Raw genomic sequence first — 19,050 nt, forward strand, 5'->3', positions numbered from 1 at the left:
GTTTGACAGAATTTTAAGAAGCAACTCACTTGTATTTGTTACCTCCAAAGCATTCAACCTAGTTTTCATGGAAACTCTTTGCCCGGTCACATTTTACAGGTTTATGTAATAGCTAATAGGATAGGTAATGGTGGTAAAAGTATATGAGACATAAACAGGTTGGGAGCACTCACAGTCGATACCGGGTGAGCGTGGCTGTCACCTGGTGGAGGCAGGTGGACCCTGGGGAACCATGGAGGGGTTTCCTGGCTGAGAGCATCCCTGGGGGATGGGCACCTGTGAGTGTGTCTTCCTGAGGGAGCCTGTTGGTTGGTCCAGTGAGATGGCTCCCTGAAGGATGGCTAAGGAGAGTTTCTACTAGAATAACTGGGTTTTAATTGAATGCTTACTATGTGCTGGGCACCGTGCTAAGCTTTATGTGGATTATCTCAGTTCTCACGACAGTTCTATCAGTTATCCCCACCCCGCTAAAGCTGAGAAAACTGAGCATCCGAGAGGCATGCTGCCTAGTTCAGAGCGTTGGGCCAGGAATCCTAACACACCAAGACCAGTAAAATTCCAGCATCCGTGCTCTTAACCACCTTATGCTGAAGGGTTGCCTTGCGATAAGACCCAGTGATTAGTTCAGGGGTGGTCCCGTGGAGTGTGTGTGGAGAGGGAAGGGTTTGCAGCGCCAGCAAGTAACCCTGCCTTAACCCTCCCCCTCCCAGATTGCTGAGTTGACCACAGAGCTGGCCGACGAGCGCTTCAAAGGGGACGTGGCCTGCCAGGTGCTGGAGAGTGAGCGGGCAGAGCGGCTGCGGGCCTCCCGGGAAGTTCAGGAGCTAAAGGCGAGTGGTCGGGAGTGCCGGGGGTGGGAGTGGCCGAGCAGAGTGGCTGGGAGAGGTGGGCCTGCCCCCCCTGCAACCCCGGGGCTCACATCTGGGATGCACAGGCTTACCGACTCCCACCCTCGGAGTCCTGGAGGACATTTGAGTCTTCCTAAGTCTTGGCCTTGGAGGTGTCCTGGGTGAAGACTGTGCAGGGGGTAGGTGGCCAGTACTGGTTTGGAGGCACCTTAGGTGAGATGGCCTCTGTCTAGCTCCAGTTTGAAACCTTGAGACCTCTCTTCCAGAGCAAGTATGAGCAAGTCCAGAAGAATTTGGGAGAAGTGGAGAAGCAGTTGGAAGAAGCCCAGCAGAAAATTCGCTTGAATGATTTGGAAAGGAGTCACACTGGAGGAGGTGAGCCACTGGGACCCCTGGCATTAGACACTGGTGGAAAAGCTGTCCTTTTATTCCATTCATTCACATGTACTGCGCGCTCACGATGCTCTAGGCGCTGCATTAGGGGCTGAGACGTTGGCAGAGAGAAAGGAACAGTCCTTGCCTTCTCAGCCCAGTGGAAGACACAGTCATTAAACAGATAATCCAACAATATCCCAAGTAACAAATTATCAGTGTGGCAGGTGCTGTTTAGTAATAATGCAAAGAATGATTTAAAAATATAGTGGTTCTATGGATGAGCAAGGTACCCTTATATTTATATGAGTCTTTTTAATATAATTTTTGAGGAAGGCAGTTCAGTGGTTAAAAAGTGAAATCTACAAAATCCCATTTCTGGATTTGACTCTAGACTCCATTGCTTATTAGATGGGTGGCTTTGGGCAAAGACTTTATCAGGCCTCGGTTTTCTCATCTTTCAAATGGATGTAGCCATAGATGATTAATGGAAGGTGTTTAGCCACGTGCATGGTACAGAATGCTGAATAGCTGTTAGTTACTTTGTCATTATTTCTGATATTACTGATAGCGGGATCATTATCCCTGCTTATCGCCTGTGGAGCAGCGACTACTGTCCCCATTTAAAAGTGACGTCAGGCCCTTAGCAGTTACTGAATGAACGGAGAGAGGGTGAGGGGACCCCTGAATTGCCCAATGAGAGGTATGTTCGGAGGAGCCAGGGGTTCCTGGTGGTGCCCGTCTTAGACGGTAACCTGGGGACTCACGTCTCACGGCTGGATGGGCAGGATGACGTCTTTGTCACCTCCTCTCCCCAGTCTAAATGAGTCAGCTGAGGAGGATTCCCAGCGTGTCTGTCAGCCTTTATAAAACGTTGATATCATTCCTTCAGTGCCCCCAGAGAATCAGTGCCCTAGAAACATCAGGGACACTCAGAGGAGCCAAGGCCAGAGGTGGTGGAGGAGAGGCAAGGCACATTTGCTTCCTGCTCTACTCTCGTTATCCTCTCATCCTGGCTACCCCCAGGGCAGGTGTCTACCAGGGAGGTTAATCCAGAGGAGTCTGAGGTTCTCAGATACCTGAGACCCAACAAGGCAGGATCCATGCAGGGAGTGGGGAACGTGTTGGCCCAGAACCGGCACAATTTCCCCAGAAGAACATCAGCCCCAGTTCCATCCTGACCGTGATTTATGTCTGAATGATACTCCCCGGCCATTTGTTTTCCTGTGCAAAGATACGGGAGTCGGACAATGGGGGAAATGCGCTTAGCTCACGAGCACATTAGCTGTGCAGGCTTTCAGCTCGGGATGCTTATTCCAGGAAGCTAATCCACAAATATTTTGTTTTTCATTATGAAAGTAATACATACTCATTACAGAAAATCTCTAAAATACAGGAAAGTTGAAAGAAGCAATAAAACACTTTAACCACACCACTGCAGTGGCACCACAGCCTCTTCTATGGATCAAGGTGCAGTAGAAATTACTAAAAATATATATGTTTTCCCACTCTACATGGTTAAGTATTTAAAGAGAACCTTTTACGGTATGCGTCCAGCACTGAGCCAGACCCTGTTTTGTGTGGGGGGTGGTTTATAGAAGAATTTTAGTTGGGCCCTGCTCTCAAGAAACTTGCGATGTAAATGGGGAGGTCAGAGAAACCCAGGAAAGATGTGCCTGGAAAATGAAGGGCTCACTTACACATACTGGTGAAAAACGGTGCCCATGGGGAGGGAGGCTGGAGGTGGAAATCAGCCTTGCAGAGTGGAGAAGTTTCCTCATCCGTTCGTGCGGCCCACTCACACCCCTCTCTGGAGCACAGAGTACACAGGCTGCCTCAGAAATCCTTTCTGCTGCCCCTTCCTTTTGCAGGCTGTGCTGTTTGCTACTTGAGACTTTTTACCTGGCGAGGAGATAGGATTCCTTTCCTACCATGATATTATTTACCTTGATGGAAACTTGAAGAGGCTCTGACTTCTTACAGTTATATCATTCTTCTGTTTTATGTGAGAATCCCTATTGGGGTGACCTCCTACAAGACCTCAGTCCCACCATCCATTCATCCATCCACGTACCCACCTCTCCGTGCACCCTAACGTCCATCCACCCACCTCTCCAGTGAAAGTTATGGAGCGTTTATGATATGCTGGGCATCGTAGTAAGTCCTTTGGACACAATCATGAACAGAACAGAGTTTGCTGCCCTTATGAGTTTGAGTCCTCTTCTGGAGTTCCTTAAGTTCCTTTATGAGACTACTGGTCATGCTGTGTTGAAGCTGAATTTTTACATGTTTGTCTCCACAAGTAGATACTTCCAGAAGATAGAATGGTTTCTTGTTCATGATCCCTTGTGCCTGGTGTGGAGTAGTGTGCCCAGTGAGTGTTTGGATGGATGGAAGGTAGATGGAACAATGGATGAAGGACGGATGGGTGGATGGAGAAATGGATGGGTCTGTATCTTAAACTGTCCATTTGTGCAGTGTTTTCCACATCTCCATTACCTTAAAGGATGTTACTCTGTTATTCAGTTAAAAGATATCACAACTTACTGCAGCCTGTTCTCTTCAGCCAGACAGTTTTCATCACACCAGCAAATGATTTTTCTTAGATTTTTACCAAATCAAGGGATTGTTTTGCTATCACATAGAGACATCTTGCGACCAGTGTGTCTGTTGCTCTTCATTTAATAGACACTTTAATTATTGCTCATTGATTTATTTGTTAATTAATTCAACCAACAGTCACTGATTTTATTCTCTGTCACCCAGTGTGGTAGGCCAGTAGGATGACTCCAGTTGGAGAACTTGTGTTACCATGTTGGGGGGGGGGAATGGCTGTGTGTGGGAAACTCTTCTAGAGTGTGTGGAGAAACCCGCAAATGAGTAAAACAGCTCCCCTACCCTCAAAAATTATGGACTTTCCTTGGGGAAAAAAAGGTCTTTGCACACTTGTAGAGAAATTGAACAGTGTAAAACGACCAAGCTTAAAATAGTGAGTGGTCAATAATGTTAGACACCTGGAGGTAGTCAGGGCAGGCTGCCTGGAGGAAGTGGTTTTTAAAGCTTGGACTTAAAGTGGGCTTTCCTAATCTGAAGCCTGAGGTCGAGCCTCAGGAATTCTATTAACACTGTGAAATTGTGCACAAAGAGCTAAGACCGTGGGAGAGAACCACCCTCGTTCACTGAGCCTCCCATCCTGGCCTCTCTGACTCTGTTAAACAGTGGATGAGTGGCAGATGCGCTTCGACTGTGCTCAGATGGAGAACGAGTTCCTCAGGAAGCGTCTCCAGCAGTCCGAGGAGAGGCTGGACTCGGAGCTGGCGTCTAGGAACGAGCTGGAGCAGAAGGTAAGGGGGGGAGATAGTCTGGGTTGCAAAAGTGGCAGCGATTGGGCAGGGTCTCACCTCCCTCTTCAGGGTGTTGGCTGAACCCAGGAAGGGAGAGAGGGCATCACCTGTTCCGTGCTTCTCCACCTCCACTGATATTACACATGAAGGTCGCTATGGGATATGGGTGATAGTTTCTCTACATGCGAATGTTCTACGCTGTGGACTAAAGAACATGAAAGTGAGCTCGGGATACCTGAGTTCCAGTTCCCTTTCTGCTCTGACCTTGTGGAAAGCACTTTTACCTTTTGGGTATCAGGTTTCTCATCTGTAAAATGATTGTAATGTGCTCCTAAAATAGTCAAATGATATCAGCCCCCATTGCCTCTAGCCTAACTTTCCACCTCCATCTCTCGTCTATATCAGAGCAACAGCCTCCTAACTGGTCTCAGTGCTTCCAGCCTCTCCCCGCAACCACACAGCAGCCAGGGGATCTTTCAGCATCTCTTTCAGATTGTTCTGTTATCACAAGTTAGACTGACTGTCGCTGGGAATTGTTTGCCTGTGTGTTCTGTAAATTTTGATTGTGAGTTCATCTTCCACAGGCGCCTCCCACACACCAGCCCCGCGTAGTTGGCATTGTAGATGTTCCTTTTTTCCTTTCTGACTCATGGTGAGATTTTATGTGTCTTTAGCTTTTTTTTTTTTTTTAATTGAGTTGATCTTATTTTAAAAATTTTAAAAACCTTTTTATTGATTTTAAATGGAGTCTTATGTTTTTGGATGTGTTCCTCTTAGAAGAAGCACTTTTGCACTTTTTCTTCTGCAGCAGCCCCCGAGGTTATGCTAAATAAATTCTGCATTTCAGATTTTTGCAGCATGTCCAAAGTGTCAGTCTGAGCTTTGAACTCACATGAGGCACAGACCTGGGGTTTTGATTTCTCATGGGAACCCTTTCTCCCTGACTGGGAGCCAGAGTGGCAGCAAGCATTCTTAACCACCTTCCAGGCCATGGGTGGAGCTTTCCTTGCCCCCTGTCAAATAGGTGCAGCTCTTTCAGGGTCCTGGCTTAGTGCAAGGGTCTTCCTTCCAAGCTCCCACCTTCCATGGCCCCAAGGCCTTGTCTCCTGTCTCCCTCTGGGCATTTGAACACAGCCTCTATCATTAGGGATATTTCTGGATCTTTCTGCTGCTCTTCTTCTCCCCCACCTTGACTGCGATAGTGTTAGCATCTACCATGAGTGTTCTTGTTTTGTGTCCTCTGCATTTCTGACATCCTACAATTTCCCTTTTTTTCTTGAAAGTGCAGCTGGGCATTACAAATATAATGTAACTTTGTCTGGCATATCTAGATGAAAGTAATTTGGCCTCTGTTTTGCATTGTCTCCAACGACCCCTAGTCTACATTCTACCCAGTCTACACTTTAACCAGTGGTGTGCTGATAAACTGTCACTCTAAAAACAGACCCTGATGTGTAATGTTTGCCAGTTGCCGATTTCCGTGGTGTAAATGTTCCCACCATGACCAATTTCAGGCTACCATTGTGATGTTACTGAATGTGGAACTGGGAAGAGATGTGCAGAATCAGCTCTTGTAAGTTGGTACAAGACAGCTCCAGCACACCACTGAGTCCAACCCATTCAGTTGTTTAAGGCTCACAGGAAAATTGAGAGGAAGGTACAGAGGTTTCCCATCTACCCCCATCCCTACACTTGCATAGCCTCCCCCATTATCAACATCCTCCACCAGAGTGGGACATTTGTTACAATCAGTGAACATTCGTTGACCCATCACTAAGGACTGTAGGTTGCTGTAGTTTACTTTCGGGTTTACCTTTACTGTCATATATTCTGTGGCTTTGGACAAATGTATGATGACATGTATCCACATTATAGTTCCATACATAACAGATTCACTGCCCTAAAAATCCTCTGTGCTCCATCAGTTTACCCTCGCCCCCAACCTCTGGCAAGCACTGATGTTTTTACTGTCCCCATAGCTTCGCCTTTTCCAGAATGTCATATAGTTGGAATCATACCATATGCAGCCTTTTGAGATTGGCTTCTTTCACTTAGGAATACGCATTTGAGGTTCCTCCACATCTTTTCATTTATAGCTTGATAACTCATTTCTTTTTAGCTCTGAATAATATTCCATCATCTGGATGTATCACAGTTCATTTATCAATTCACCTACTGAAGGACATCTCAGTTGCTTCCATGTTTTGTCAGTAAATATCCATGTGCAGGTGTTTATGTGGATGTAAGTTTTCAGTGCCTTTGGGTGAATACCAAAGTACATGATTTCTGGATCATATGGTAAGAGTATCTTTAGTTTTGTAAGAAACCATCAAACTGTCTTCCAAAGTGGCTGTACCATTTTGCATTCCCATCAGGAATGTGTAAGAGTTCCTGTTGCTCCACATCCTTGTCAGCAATTGGTGTTGTCAGTGTTCTGTATTCTAGTCATTCTAATAGATGTGTAGTAGTATCTTGTTTTAATTTCCCTGATGACATAAGGTGTGGAACATATTTTCATATTCTTATTTGCCATCAGTAACCTTATTTGGTGAAGTGTCTGTTAAGGTCTTTGTCCTGTTTTTTTATTTGAGTTGTTTGTTTTCTAATCATTGGATTTTAAGAGTTCCTTGTATATTTTGGATAAGTTCTTTATCAGATATGTCTTTTGCAAATATTTTCTTCCTGTCAGTGGTTTTTCATTCTCTTGATAATGTCTTTTGCAGAGCAGAAATTTTTAGTTTTAATAAAGTCCAGCTTATAAATTCTTTCTTTCATGGGTTGTGACTTTGGCATCATATCTAAAAAGTCATTGCCAAATCCAAGGTCATCAAGGTTTTCTCCTATGTTATCTTCCAGGAGCTTTATAGTTTTGCATTTTACATTTACGTCTGTGATCCATTTTAAGTTCATTTTTGTGTAAAATCTGTGTCTAGATTCATTTTTTTTGCATGTGGATGACCAGTTGTTTCAGCACCATTTGTCGAAAAGATTGTCTTTGCTTCACTGTATAGCATTTGCCCCTTTGTGGAAGATCAACTGACTGTATTTCTGTGGGTCTTTTTCTGGACTCTATTCTGTTCCATTGCACTTTTTTTTTCCCCCTCCTTCCAAACAGCCTTATTCTTTCTCACCTCTGGGCCTTTGCATATGCTGTTTCCTTTTCCTAGAACACTTTCTTTCTCTTCCCTACCTAGATATCTCCAACTAACCTTAAGATCTCAGCTTAAATGTCCTTCCCTCCAGAAAGTCTTCCCTGACACAGATTGGGTTGGGTGCCCCTGAATTATTTCCCCAGATAACAAGCCTCATCATGCTGTGTTGTAATTATCTGCTTACTTCTTGGTGTCCCCATTAGAGGTAAGCACAATAAGAGTTGAAGTCATATTTCCTGTCCCGCTATTTTATATATATATATATATATATATATATATATATATATGTCCTCATTGTGAGAGAAAAGTATCATGGAATCAACTTGCAGAGGTGGGCCAGGAAGAGATCACACGGGATTTTATAAACAGTGGAAGTGAGGCTCTCTGGAGATGGTTTTAGGGGTCACTTCCAAGATGGACATTTATCATGGTCCTCAGAAGACATAGATAGATAACCAGCAAGGGACAGCCACAGGGGAACAGCCCAGTTCTTTGATAACAAATTATAAAGTCGGGTCAGCCTCCCCAAGGAAGGAGGGATACTCATGCTACATTAAAAAGTAATAAAAGTGCAGCCTTTTTCTGAGCAGCAGAATATACGAAAACATCCCATTTGCCTTCAAATACTGAATTTAGAATTACAGGCTTCATTAACTCAGCGTTTTGCTTATTTAAAGCAATTCTCTAATGAGGCCATTTCTTCAAAGCGAGTGTGCTGAGTTGCCCTCTCTCCCAGATCTAAACTAGGACATTTGGGAGGGTGTTTCCTGGAGGAAGATGCAAGTGCCGTGGCTTTTCCGTTTGTTTCCAGCAGCGCGTGTCCCTGTGGAAGCCAGCCCATCTCAAGTGCCAGTTACCGCCTTGACCTTTACAGCCCGTCTCAGGGGTTTCCTGGTCAGATTTTCTCCATGTGCCATTTTGGCTGCTTCATGGCTGATCCGCATGCGTCTCCCCAGATTATGCCCACTGATGGGGATGTCAATTATGCACAGTCCTCAAGGGGCCGTCGAGTTGAGGCAGGGCACGTAAAGAATCTGTGGGCACACTGGCAGGAGGATTACTGAGGAAAATTAAAAACCCGAAGAGAATGATAGACACCCCCGCCCCGTTTTACCCCTGAGCAAACTGAAGCTCAGAGAAGTAGCTTCCTCACAGCGACACAGGTGAAAAGTGGTCAGGACGGGGTCGCTCCAGCCCCCGTGCCTATTCTCTTCCCATTACACTCACACTGGAAACAGCAGCTACTTGACCTAGAAAGTAGGGGGCAGTTCGGCACTGACGGAGCTGGCTGATACGTTCTACTCCTCCCACAGCTTGGGGAGCTGCAGAGTGCTTACGAGGGCGCCAAGAGGATGGCCCAGCAGCTGAAGAGGAAGTGCCACCACCTGACCTGCGACCTGCAGGACACGCACTTCCTGCTGGAGAACCAACAGAGCCGAAACCACGAGCTAGAGAAGAAGCAGAAGAAGTGAGTTGCGTTCCACGTCAGCACCTGGGCACTGGGGTCTTCTGGGGTCTCCGGGTTCTTCCAAACCCCTCCACTTCAGTCAGGGCTCTTCGTCCATGGAGCCTACCATCCTTGTTCTGCTCTGATTTTCCTCTCTCTCCCCTCACACATTCCTATATGGTTCTCCCAAGAATCCAGCAAGAAATCATTCTTTTCTGTTATCTAGTCTCAGCTCTATTACCAACTGACCATGTGAGCTTGAGGAACTTTCTTGGCCTCTCTGGGCCTCCGCATCCCCACTTATCAAGTGTAGAGTTCGTTGTGGAGGGCAAAGACAGCCTGGCCTGGTGGTTAGGGGTGCAAGTGCTGGTTCAAGTCTCAGCTGGGCCTCTTGCTAGTTGTGTGACCTTGGACAAGTCATTCAACCCTTCTCAGCCTGATTCTTCTCCTTAGGTGGAGCGCCCCCCTTGTGGTGAAGACTAGATGATACAGTTGGTAGATCCCGCAGGACTAGAGTCTGGTTCCTATTCCCACTGTTGAAAATGGTGAGGAGGCCAAAAACTTGAGTCAGTGCCCTTTTCATTTGAAGTTTAGACTCTCAGCTCACGTGAGCGGTTCTGGCAGAGACTGGGCTTTGTGCACAAACAAGATGCCAGGCTTGAATCTGCACACTGGTTCCCGTGCTTGCTTTCCGACGGTGCTGTCACAGGTTTCCGTGGGTGGAGCCTAGACCAGGAGCCCAGGTTTACACTCACAGGCCTCCTTACGTGGAACCTCAGCTCCTGGGGTGCCTTCATCCCTGGACTCCTTGGCTGTGTCCAAAGTTCTTCAGCTCACCTGGTGAGGGTAAAGGTGTGCAGGGGTCCTGTTCTGAGCCAGATAAGCCCTAATGGAAACTTCCTAGGAGGCAAATAGATGAAACACAGCCTCTTTGAGAAGGTCCAGGATAAAAATACAGAAGAACCTTGCTATGTGTGCCAGGATGTGGTTTTGCCGAGGGTGCCTATTTCCAACGGGTAGCAAGCTGAGTTTTATTTCCATGGGACTAGCACAGGTTTTGAACTTGATCTGCATTAAATATTGTTTCTCTCATTTACCTTCGAGCTTTCCTGAGCTGGCTCCTTCATTTGGGGGGAAAAAAAAAAAAAAGAAGCTCTTTGGGGTGTTATTAGTATGCCCCCAAAATGAGAGAAGTTTATTCTCTTCTTGCTGATAGCTGACTCTGCTTCCTTTTCCAGCTTCCCATGGATGCTCTGGCTAAACCTTGTCCTTGCAGTGGGGAGAATGGCTTAGTCCCACCTTGGTCATTTCCTGGGTGACCTTGTCAAGTGACACTACTTGTCTGGGCCGGACAGTGACTGATGTTTCAGAGCCGTCCTTGGACTTAAGCAGGCCACCTGGTGCTGAAGAGTGGCTCTGACAGACCCCTATCTGTAAATTGAGAAGTGAGACTCCATCACCCCTCAGGTTTCTGCCAGCTGTGACAATTCTGGCCCTTATCTGTGGGCTCCACTTCTGTTCTGAGAGGCCTTATGAGGGGGTTTCAGATTTCTGATGGGTGGCAGGGGGCAGGGTTCTGTCCTTGGAGTTTATGCAGCCAGAAAATTCCATCTCTCTGGTCTTTCCTGTGATCGACCCCCTTGGGCAGAACCCTTCATTCCAGGTCCTCAAGAACCTCCCCATGATGGCCCCCGGGAAAGTCCCCATTTCATCATACTTACATTTCTTCTTCTTAAGACTTACCTGCCCTGTCATGCTCTCTACTCCACTACCGTATCTTAGCAGAAGTTAATTTATGTTTTGATGCTCATTGCAAATAGCAGCCATTACCTTTCTAGGTGGGCTAGCATTTTAGCAGGGAGCCCATAAGGGGGTAGAAGTCTCTGTCTAACGGTGGAAATTCAGACAGAATGCCTATAGTGAGGGAGAGATCTAGAAGTTAGTGTTACTTCCTCACACCTCTTTAAGTTTAATTGAAGTGTAGATGCAGCTGCCTCCTTAGTTTGCTGGGCTCTGGATGGAGTGATGTCTCCATGCTGATAGAGTTCCCTGCCCCACCTTGGCTTCTAAGTTCAGAGTGGCCCAGAAAGGCTCCATTTGAGGTTGGCTTCTTGTTGCCATGGTTCCTCATGGGTCACAAAGCTCAGTTCCGAGGGCTGATGGAGCTCCCAGCTGCTTCCACAGGGATAAGGCCTGTGCCGGAGCCACAGGAGGTTGGACCCCCAGCCCGCTCCTAGTGGGGTGAAGGGTGTGAGTCCCTCTGGCCTCAGGCAGTTGGTCGGTCAGTGTGTTCCAAAAGTTAGGGTCTGTTGGAGGCATTCTTTGGCATCAGGTGGCCCAGTAAGGACTCCTTTAAAACATCCATCACTGTCTGGCCCCCACTGTCTTTCCTTCCCTGTTCCAGGGCATGAACAGGTAGATGGGGGACCAGCTAAATCAGCAGAGAAGCTGGCTCAAACCCGCTTTGGGATTTTGGCTGAATCAGTTCAGCTCTCTCTGAACTTCAGTTTTCTCTTGTATGAAATGGTTATAATGTGTTTCTTACTGAATTGTTATAAGGACCCCATGGATCCCAGCTCAGAGCCTGGCATTTTGGGACTGCTGGACCATTATCATCATCATCAGTGTTGCCATTCAGAGGCAGCCAATAGTGCCTCTTGAATGATGTCACCAACAGCCAATCAGAAAGCCTCTGGGCCCTTCCAACAGTAGGGCTCCCTCATATGACCTGTAGTTGGCTCTCTCAGGAGTCTTGAGGCTTTGAATGACCATCTAGCGTTAAGGGACACTGGATAATCTTGTAACAAGGGAGACCTTCTTCTCACCAAGGCCAAAACCCCGCGCCCAGTTCAGCCATTCTGGCCACACCCAGTTCCCTGGAGCAGGTGGCCTTTCTGTGTGGGCTGAGGGCAAGTGACCAAAGTCACATCTTATTGAGGCTTGTCAGAACCTCTGCCAGTTTCCTCGCCTGTGATAGGGACAGAGGCTGATGAGTGGAATGATGTCCAGTCCAGGAAGCGCTTCCCACCCAGTGGTCACCATCGTGGAGGGGCCGGTGCGCTCCAAAGGAGGTACTTCCTCCTTCCCCGACGGCCCCCATAGGACTGTCCAGTCTCTGTGTTTTCTGCTTAGGAACCAAATGAAGACAAGGTGGAATGTATAACCGTCCAGCATTCTATCCGTAATAACCGTGCTCTAATATGGCTTATGAGTGCATGAGCCCCACAGTATCATGCACAATATGAAATGTTGAATATCCCTTGTTTGGGCTGATAAATACATTCATATACCAATCAATGGATATTAGATGCCAAACCTGGGCCTTGTAGAATTAAAGGTCCTTGGTGTATGTCAGCAAACCTGATAGGTTAGTTTTTTCTATATGTCTATATGGTTTTTGTTCTTATTCTCTATTTGTATAGTTTTATTCTATTTTTATTTTTGTGTATATGTTTTTATCACATTTTAAATAAGTGTCCGGTATTTTTGTGGAAACTATAAACCCTCAGTGTTGCCCTCTGGTGTTCAGGATTCCTACCCCACATCCACAAACCCTGCATCATTTAATTCTCTTTCTCTCCCTAGCGGTTCTCAGCAAGCTAACTGCCTCTCTCTAGCACCCGCCTTCCCTCCCCGCCCCCGGCCCAGGCACACCCGCCTCGGGGCCATGACCCGCGTTCTGCTCTGACAGGTTTGACACGCAGCTGGCCCAGGCCCTGGGAGAGTCCGTGTTTGAGAAGGGCCTCCGCGAGAAAGTGGCCCAGGAGAACACCAGCGTCCGGTGCGAGCTGGGCAAGCTTCAGCAGCACCTGAAGGTGAGGGGCGGGGGCACGGCGCCCCCCTGGCTCTTGGTTGCTGGGTCTCAGGAAACCCCTCGCGCGCCTGCTACAGATGGTGCGGGGCGAGAGCTCTGTGTGTGGCCGTCCTGGTCGGCCGGCCTTGGCCTGCCGGGGTCACGGAGCCCAGGGCGCCTGAATCAACAAACCGTGGGTGGCAGGTGATGGATAAGCAGGCCTCCCTAGCTCCACGTCCCTCACGATCTTGCTCCGGTCACCTACCTGACTTCTGAGCTGCCCACCTGGGAGCGGGGAGAGGCTTGGCTCAGGATGAATTAGCTGTAGACCCAGCTAGGGGCAGTGCCCTGTCCACTGCAGGTTCCAGTGCAGAGGGATTTGATTAACATATGACACAGGCACCTCCCTCAGCTGCTCCTCAAGGCCTGCTGTGGCTCCCTGTTACTCTGGGAGAACCTCTGCACCTCTTAGCCTGGCGGGCAGCTCCTTCCTGATGTAGCCCAGACTTCTTTCACCCTGGAGCTGACTTTCTAACCTGGAAGAGTCATTCCTGGCCACTTTGCTTCCCTGCTCCAGCATCTCAGGCCCAGCCTTGGCAGGTACACAGCTTTCAAATGGGGCACACACCTCCTGTTTGTGCTCTGAGGTCTAGCTCTAGGGGCAAGGGCGTTGCTTCCCACAAACTCGCCACCCCAGCCTGTCTGAGCTGTCCCAGGGAGGGGCCCTTGGCGTCCCACAGGGGGCGCAGCGGGGGGCCGCAAGATCCAGGTGGAGATGGCAGTGGAGATGACGTGCACTGAACAGTGGAAAGCGCCCTCCCGCAGGTTGTAGAGGTGTCCCAAGGGGAGCAGGAGTACGGTCATGTGACTTCGGATCTCTGCCCACTTTGTCTCTGTAGCGAAAGGAGCAAGAAACCTTGCAGCTGAAGCAGGAGGTGGAGATGCTGCAGGCCCAGAAGCAGGAGCTGCTGGGGTCACCCTCTCTGGGGGAGAATTGCATTGCGGCCTTGAAGGAGAGGCTCTGGAAGCTGGAATCCAGTGCCCTCGAGCAAGAGAAAATCCACAAGCAGCAGGAAAACACCATCAAGCAGCTGGAGCGGGTAGGAAGGTCCTGTCCAGGGCGATGCCCTGCCGCATGCTGACTCCAGTGCAGAAGGTTGTTACCCAGATACGACATAAGCGCCTCACTCAGCGGCTCCTCATTCTTCTGCGGCTCCCTGGCACCCCAGAGAACCTCAGCCCCCCTAGGTCTGCCATTCAGACCTTTCATGATGTAGCCCCTCCTGCCATCCTGCAGGCGTCAGTGTCAGCTCCTCCGAGAAGCTTGCCCTGATCTCCTTCTTGAAAACAACCCCACCTCCTCGCCACTCCTTAGCCGTTTGGTTCTCCTTCATAGCACCTGCCGTCGTGTGCCATAGTGCTTTAAAAAATGTACTCAATGCTTCTCTCCCCCGTTAGGATATAAGTTTCAGGGAAGCAGGAGGCCTTTTTGGTTGATCTTGCTTATCAGGGCATCCCCAGAGCCTGGAATGAGGCCGGTGCATAGTTGGTACTCATTAAATAACTGTTGACCCAATATCTGGTGTTTATTGAGCACTGTCTGTGTACCAGACTCAGCCCTAAGCTCTCCTCACATCTCACCTCATCAATCTCCCCAAGAAGTTTATATGCTGAGATATTAGTATTATCCCCACTTTACGGATGTGGAAACTGAGGCTCAGGGACAGGGAGAAAATGGCAGGTACGGAATTTGGAGCCTGCACCATCTGACTCCACAGCGCCTCGGATACCTGTGCTGTGCACAGCCTCCAGGGAGATGGGAGCCCTGATCTTTGGAAAACGCAAAATAACTGAGGGGAATAAGGCAGGAATCCAATACTCTTGTACCAGCCCCCTCAACGAAGCACCTGATGAATATTTTATCTGCTTGTTTGTTTATATGCCCAACTCATTCCACAAAGAATTTGAGGCAGCTTATAAGATGTATGCATAATAAAATAGAAGAATAAATAAAACAAGCCAAACCAGAAAAACACAAATTAAAACCGGTGCTAAGGAACGGTGGGGTGGTGAATTAATAAGCAGACATGCAGAACATACGATCTTACACACTTAATAGGTTTAGCTCTAAAATTCCTGGTGGCCAGAGAGAAAAAGGAAATGTGAGTTACATGCTTTTTTATCATCCCCAAGATAAAAACAAGCCAGGTTTTTGAGGGGAAGCAAGGCTTTTCTTGATGCTTATTAGTTCTAAAGAAATTTCTCATGTGGGATTTCATAAGGGGTAATTATGTTGAAATGGTTTTAAGGTTGGAACTCCTTTTTCAAGAACATCTGACCAGGCAGCATGAATACGTAAAAGCAAATAAACTGAGCAGCTCTGGTAAAGTGGGGGCGGTCAGGGGGAGGCTGGGGTGCTGGCCCTTGCTTCTCACATATCCCCACTCCATCGGGATGGAGTCTGCTGAGTATTGAGACATGGATGTGGCAGGCGTGGAGGGACAGTCTGTAGTGGTTCAGAAAACAGCTTCTTTACTCACTCAGTCAAACCCATATTTATTAAGCACCTACTGTGTGCCAGGCACAGGGTGGATGCTAGGGATACAGCTGTAAACAAGACGAATGTGGTCTCCGCTCTGCCGAAGGTTATAGTTATGCTGAGTGTTATGAGAAGGTTTAACTTGCAGATCTGGTTTGGGGAGCAGGTTTGGAACAGTCAGGGAAGACTTCCTGGAGGAAGTGACATTTACTGAAGCTGAAAGCTGAAGGATGAGTCTGAGTTGGCTGACGGGGGAGAGTTCCAGGCAGGGGGAACAGCCAGTGCAAAGACCTGCAGGCAGGGGAGTCACGTGGCATTTAAGGAACTGCAAGATGGTCACATGCAGATGGGGTCTGTGTGACGTTAGGCGAGCCCCCTGTTTTCTCTAGACTTTAGTCTCCTCATCTGTACAGTGAAGTCAGAGCCTTGTCAACCCCCTAGCCTCCCCCCAACCCCAGCTGTGAATCTGTGAAGGTTCGTGAAGGAGGGGGGATATCTGTGCAGGTCGTTCTGGGACGTAGAGGGTGGAACAGCGTCACATAGCAACCCAGAGTCAAGAATAGAGTGAGCACTTTGGAAAGCTGTGTTACCTCTTGAAGATGTCACCAGGGGACCACTCGGTGTTCGGAAGCAGAAATGTGCTACGGTGACCTCAGGGACCCGAGGCTGAATGCAGCTTCCCAGTACCCCCGTCAGCTTACACAGGAGGCGAAGCTGACTCAACCCTTTCATCCATCTTCAGCTTCACCCATCATCTCACACTGCACTGGGCTATTGTAGACATCCAGGAGATATTTATTGATTACAACATAGCACTTTTTCCAGGAAATTTTATGTTAACTCATATAAGCTTGACATAAATGGTATTGCAGATGTCAGGAGTGTCCAAGAGGCTAGGAAAAAAATGAAAAAGAAATATTACATTTACTTGCTTTAAATGCTCCTCATTTTGGATTATCTTCCCATAACCTCTGTCATTTTAAAGGAGGCAGGGAAGGAAGTTGGCATTTAAAGTGAGCCTGCTTTCTGCCGAGAACTACAGTAGGGGCTCTGATGCACGCCATTCTTCTTCCTCTTCACCACAGTCCTCTGTAGTAGAGAATATCATCAACGTTGGGAAAGACCACAGTTGTCTTTTTTCGACTGCATGTCCATGTTAGAGAGGCAACAATTGTAGCCTCATGAAAGCTTGCTGTGAGGTGCCAGGGCAGAGTAGCAAATGGTCAGGACGTTGTAGTTTCTACAGTCTGACCCTCTGCACTGGTGGGTTCCACGCTGCTCCATGACCAACAGCATTGAAGAGGATACATCAATGAAAGCTTAACAGTACAGGTTCCTGAGGCCCGTATCCTGGAGATTCTGACCCAGTAGGTCTAGAGTGAAGCCCTGGAATTGAAATTTTTTTAGAAAAAGGCACCAGGTAATTTTAATATGCCACAAAACTTGACAAGCAAGAGCTTGGATCAGTCTCTCAATTATGAAAATCAAGAAAGTAAATTCTTGAACTAGAATTGGATCCCATGACTTCTGCCTCCAGTTCTGGAGCCTTTTATGTAAGATGGCACAGCTTAAACATCACACGCAGCTCTTTTCCCGCCCTGAGCAGGTGTTGGAGGCTCTCATTGAAAAGACTCACCTCCTTAATGGGAACACAGTTCTTGGTTATGTCAGGCTTCCGGGAAGGGAGGGGCCAATCCTTACTCTGTTTTCAAAATAATGGGGAAAGAAAACGTAATCTTTTTGTGCCGGGCGTTGTGATAAGTGCTTTATATGTCATCTCATTTCATTCTCACAAATGTATTTTAAGAAGGCTGTTTTCTACAGAGCAAGGTAACTAACCAAAGGCAAAGTGAATTGTCAAGGTAGCATCTTGGGCAAGTTATCTCTCTCTCCAGGATTTCCTGTCTTCATAAGTAAACTTTTATTCTACCATCCATTCACCCACCTATCCACCCATCTAGAAGAACTTCCCTGATGCCTGCTCCAGGGATGACAAATTTGTTTCATTCTGAGAGTGTTGAGAAGGATTCCAAAATGATATCTAAACTCGGTGGCAAAGAGTGTGCTTGATTAGTGACGTTATGTTATGACCATGGAAGGGATAGAGTCAGTATTTGGGCTATTTATCTACCATTTCTGACCTCCCTGGCTGCCTGGGGCGGGGTGGGGGGGATAACTTGACTCTCATCCATGCAGTCCCAAAATGAGAAATGCAGCTGAAATGCTAAGAACGACACGGATGGTGTGGGTCACCCTCACGCGCTGTCCTTGCTGCCCCCAGCTCCACCAGCGGTTTGAGCTGGAGATTGAACGGATGAAGCAGATGCACCAGAAGGACCAAGAGGACAAGGAGGAGGAGATGGAGGACATCCGCCAGTCCTGCCAGAAGCGGGTACGTGAGCCACGAGCACAGCTGTGTCCTGGGGTCCCGGCAGGGTCAGTCTGGGTGCCTCATCCTTAGAGGGAGGGGAATCCCAGGGCCTGGGGACGGACTCTTCAACCACCTGAGACCTTAGCTTCCTCAGTGCTTTCAAGGGTGCTGGAGCAGACGTACCTGTCCTAACTACGATCCTCTGAAACTGTCTAGCATAATCACCCCAAGATTTCTACCAAGAGCCCACAGTGCCATGTGACTGATGCTTTGGGTAAGGATTTATATGTTTCAAGAAAGGGACCAGTCCCTTCTGGCTATTTGCCTTGCACATCACTTCTTACCTTTTATCCAAGCTCTTTGCAGACATTTCAAACCGTGTATAAGAAGGCAGTAAACCCTTGAAATCTTACCACCAAGGCACCATCATTATTACTATTTTTAAATGTTCTTTCCTCTCTCTCTTTCATTGTACCCACAAGTGCATATTTGTAGAGATACCATTTTACCTAAATGGGGTCATGCTGCTTTGAAGCCTGCTGTTTTCACTGGGAAGTTTGTCCTGGGCCTCCTCTCATGTCAGTAAATGCGGATCTAATTTACATGTTTAATGTCTCATAAAAGTATTCCACCTTAGGCGTGTGCTCTCATTAATTCTCTTGTCATTGGACATTTTCTGTTTTTATGGCCAATGCTGAGACAAACCTCCTTACAGATGCATTCACTGACGTGAATGTGTAAGATGAATCTTTAAAATGGAATTGCTGAGAAGCTTTGGGTTAAGCCTCATTTAACAGGTTTTGTCTAGGCAGGATTTCTTTGGGCCTTTCAAAGCCTTGGGTACATTGTGAATCTCCAAGAAGGGGCCGAGTAGCATTTCCCAAAGTTGACTCTGATTATTAGTTCTGTAAACAGAGACCTCCAAACTGCAGGGCCTGAGAGCATGGGTGCTGGAACTCATAGACTCTTGGTTTGAATCTTTGCCCTTCCAACTTAACAACTGTGTGATTTTGGGAAAGTGATTTTAAACCCTCAACTCCAACTAAACTACATTCCATTCTCTGTATCCACTGCTGGTCACTCAGAGCCAGTTTACAAGACACACAAAAAGCCAACGTTGCTACTTTATTTGGAGTCACAGAGGCTTGGATCAAGTCCCAGCTCCATCAGCTATCAACTGTGGG

General features: G+C 47.6%; 1 protein-coding gene across 3 annotated transcripts in view; it reads left to right on the forward strand.

Moving 5' to 3' along the window:
* The window catches only part of MYO18B (myosin XVIIIB), a gene marked incomplete at its 5' end in the record, with an annotated part of 221,140 nt that overhangs the window by 105,393 nt on the left and 96,697 nt on the right, over positions 1-19,050 (forward strand). For all 3 annotated transcript variants that reach the window (XM_082355033.1, XM_082355031.1, XM_082355032.1), the window contains 7 exons: positions 711-830; positions 1,115-1,223; positions 4,440-4,564; positions 9,030-9,184; positions 12,855-12,978; positions 13,856-14,056; positions 17,777-17,887. In XM_082355033.1, coding sequence (XP_082211159.1) covers positions 711-830; positions 1,115-1,223; positions 4,440-4,564; positions 9,030-9,184; positions 12,855-12,978; positions 13,856-14,056; positions 17,777-17,887 — 945 coding nt within the window. The remainder of the gene's footprint in view (positions 1-710; positions 831-1,114; positions 1,224-4,439; positions 4,565-9,029; positions 9,185-12,854; positions 12,979-13,855; positions 14,057-17,776; positions 17,888-19,050) is intronic.

This window comes from Balaenoptera borealis (genome assembly GCF_965194805.1).
Source record: "Balaenoptera borealis genome assembly, chromosome: 14".
Taxonomy (NCBI): domain Eukaryota; kingdom Metazoa; phylum Chordata; class Mammalia; order Artiodactyla; family Balaenopteridae; genus Balaenoptera; species Balaenoptera borealis.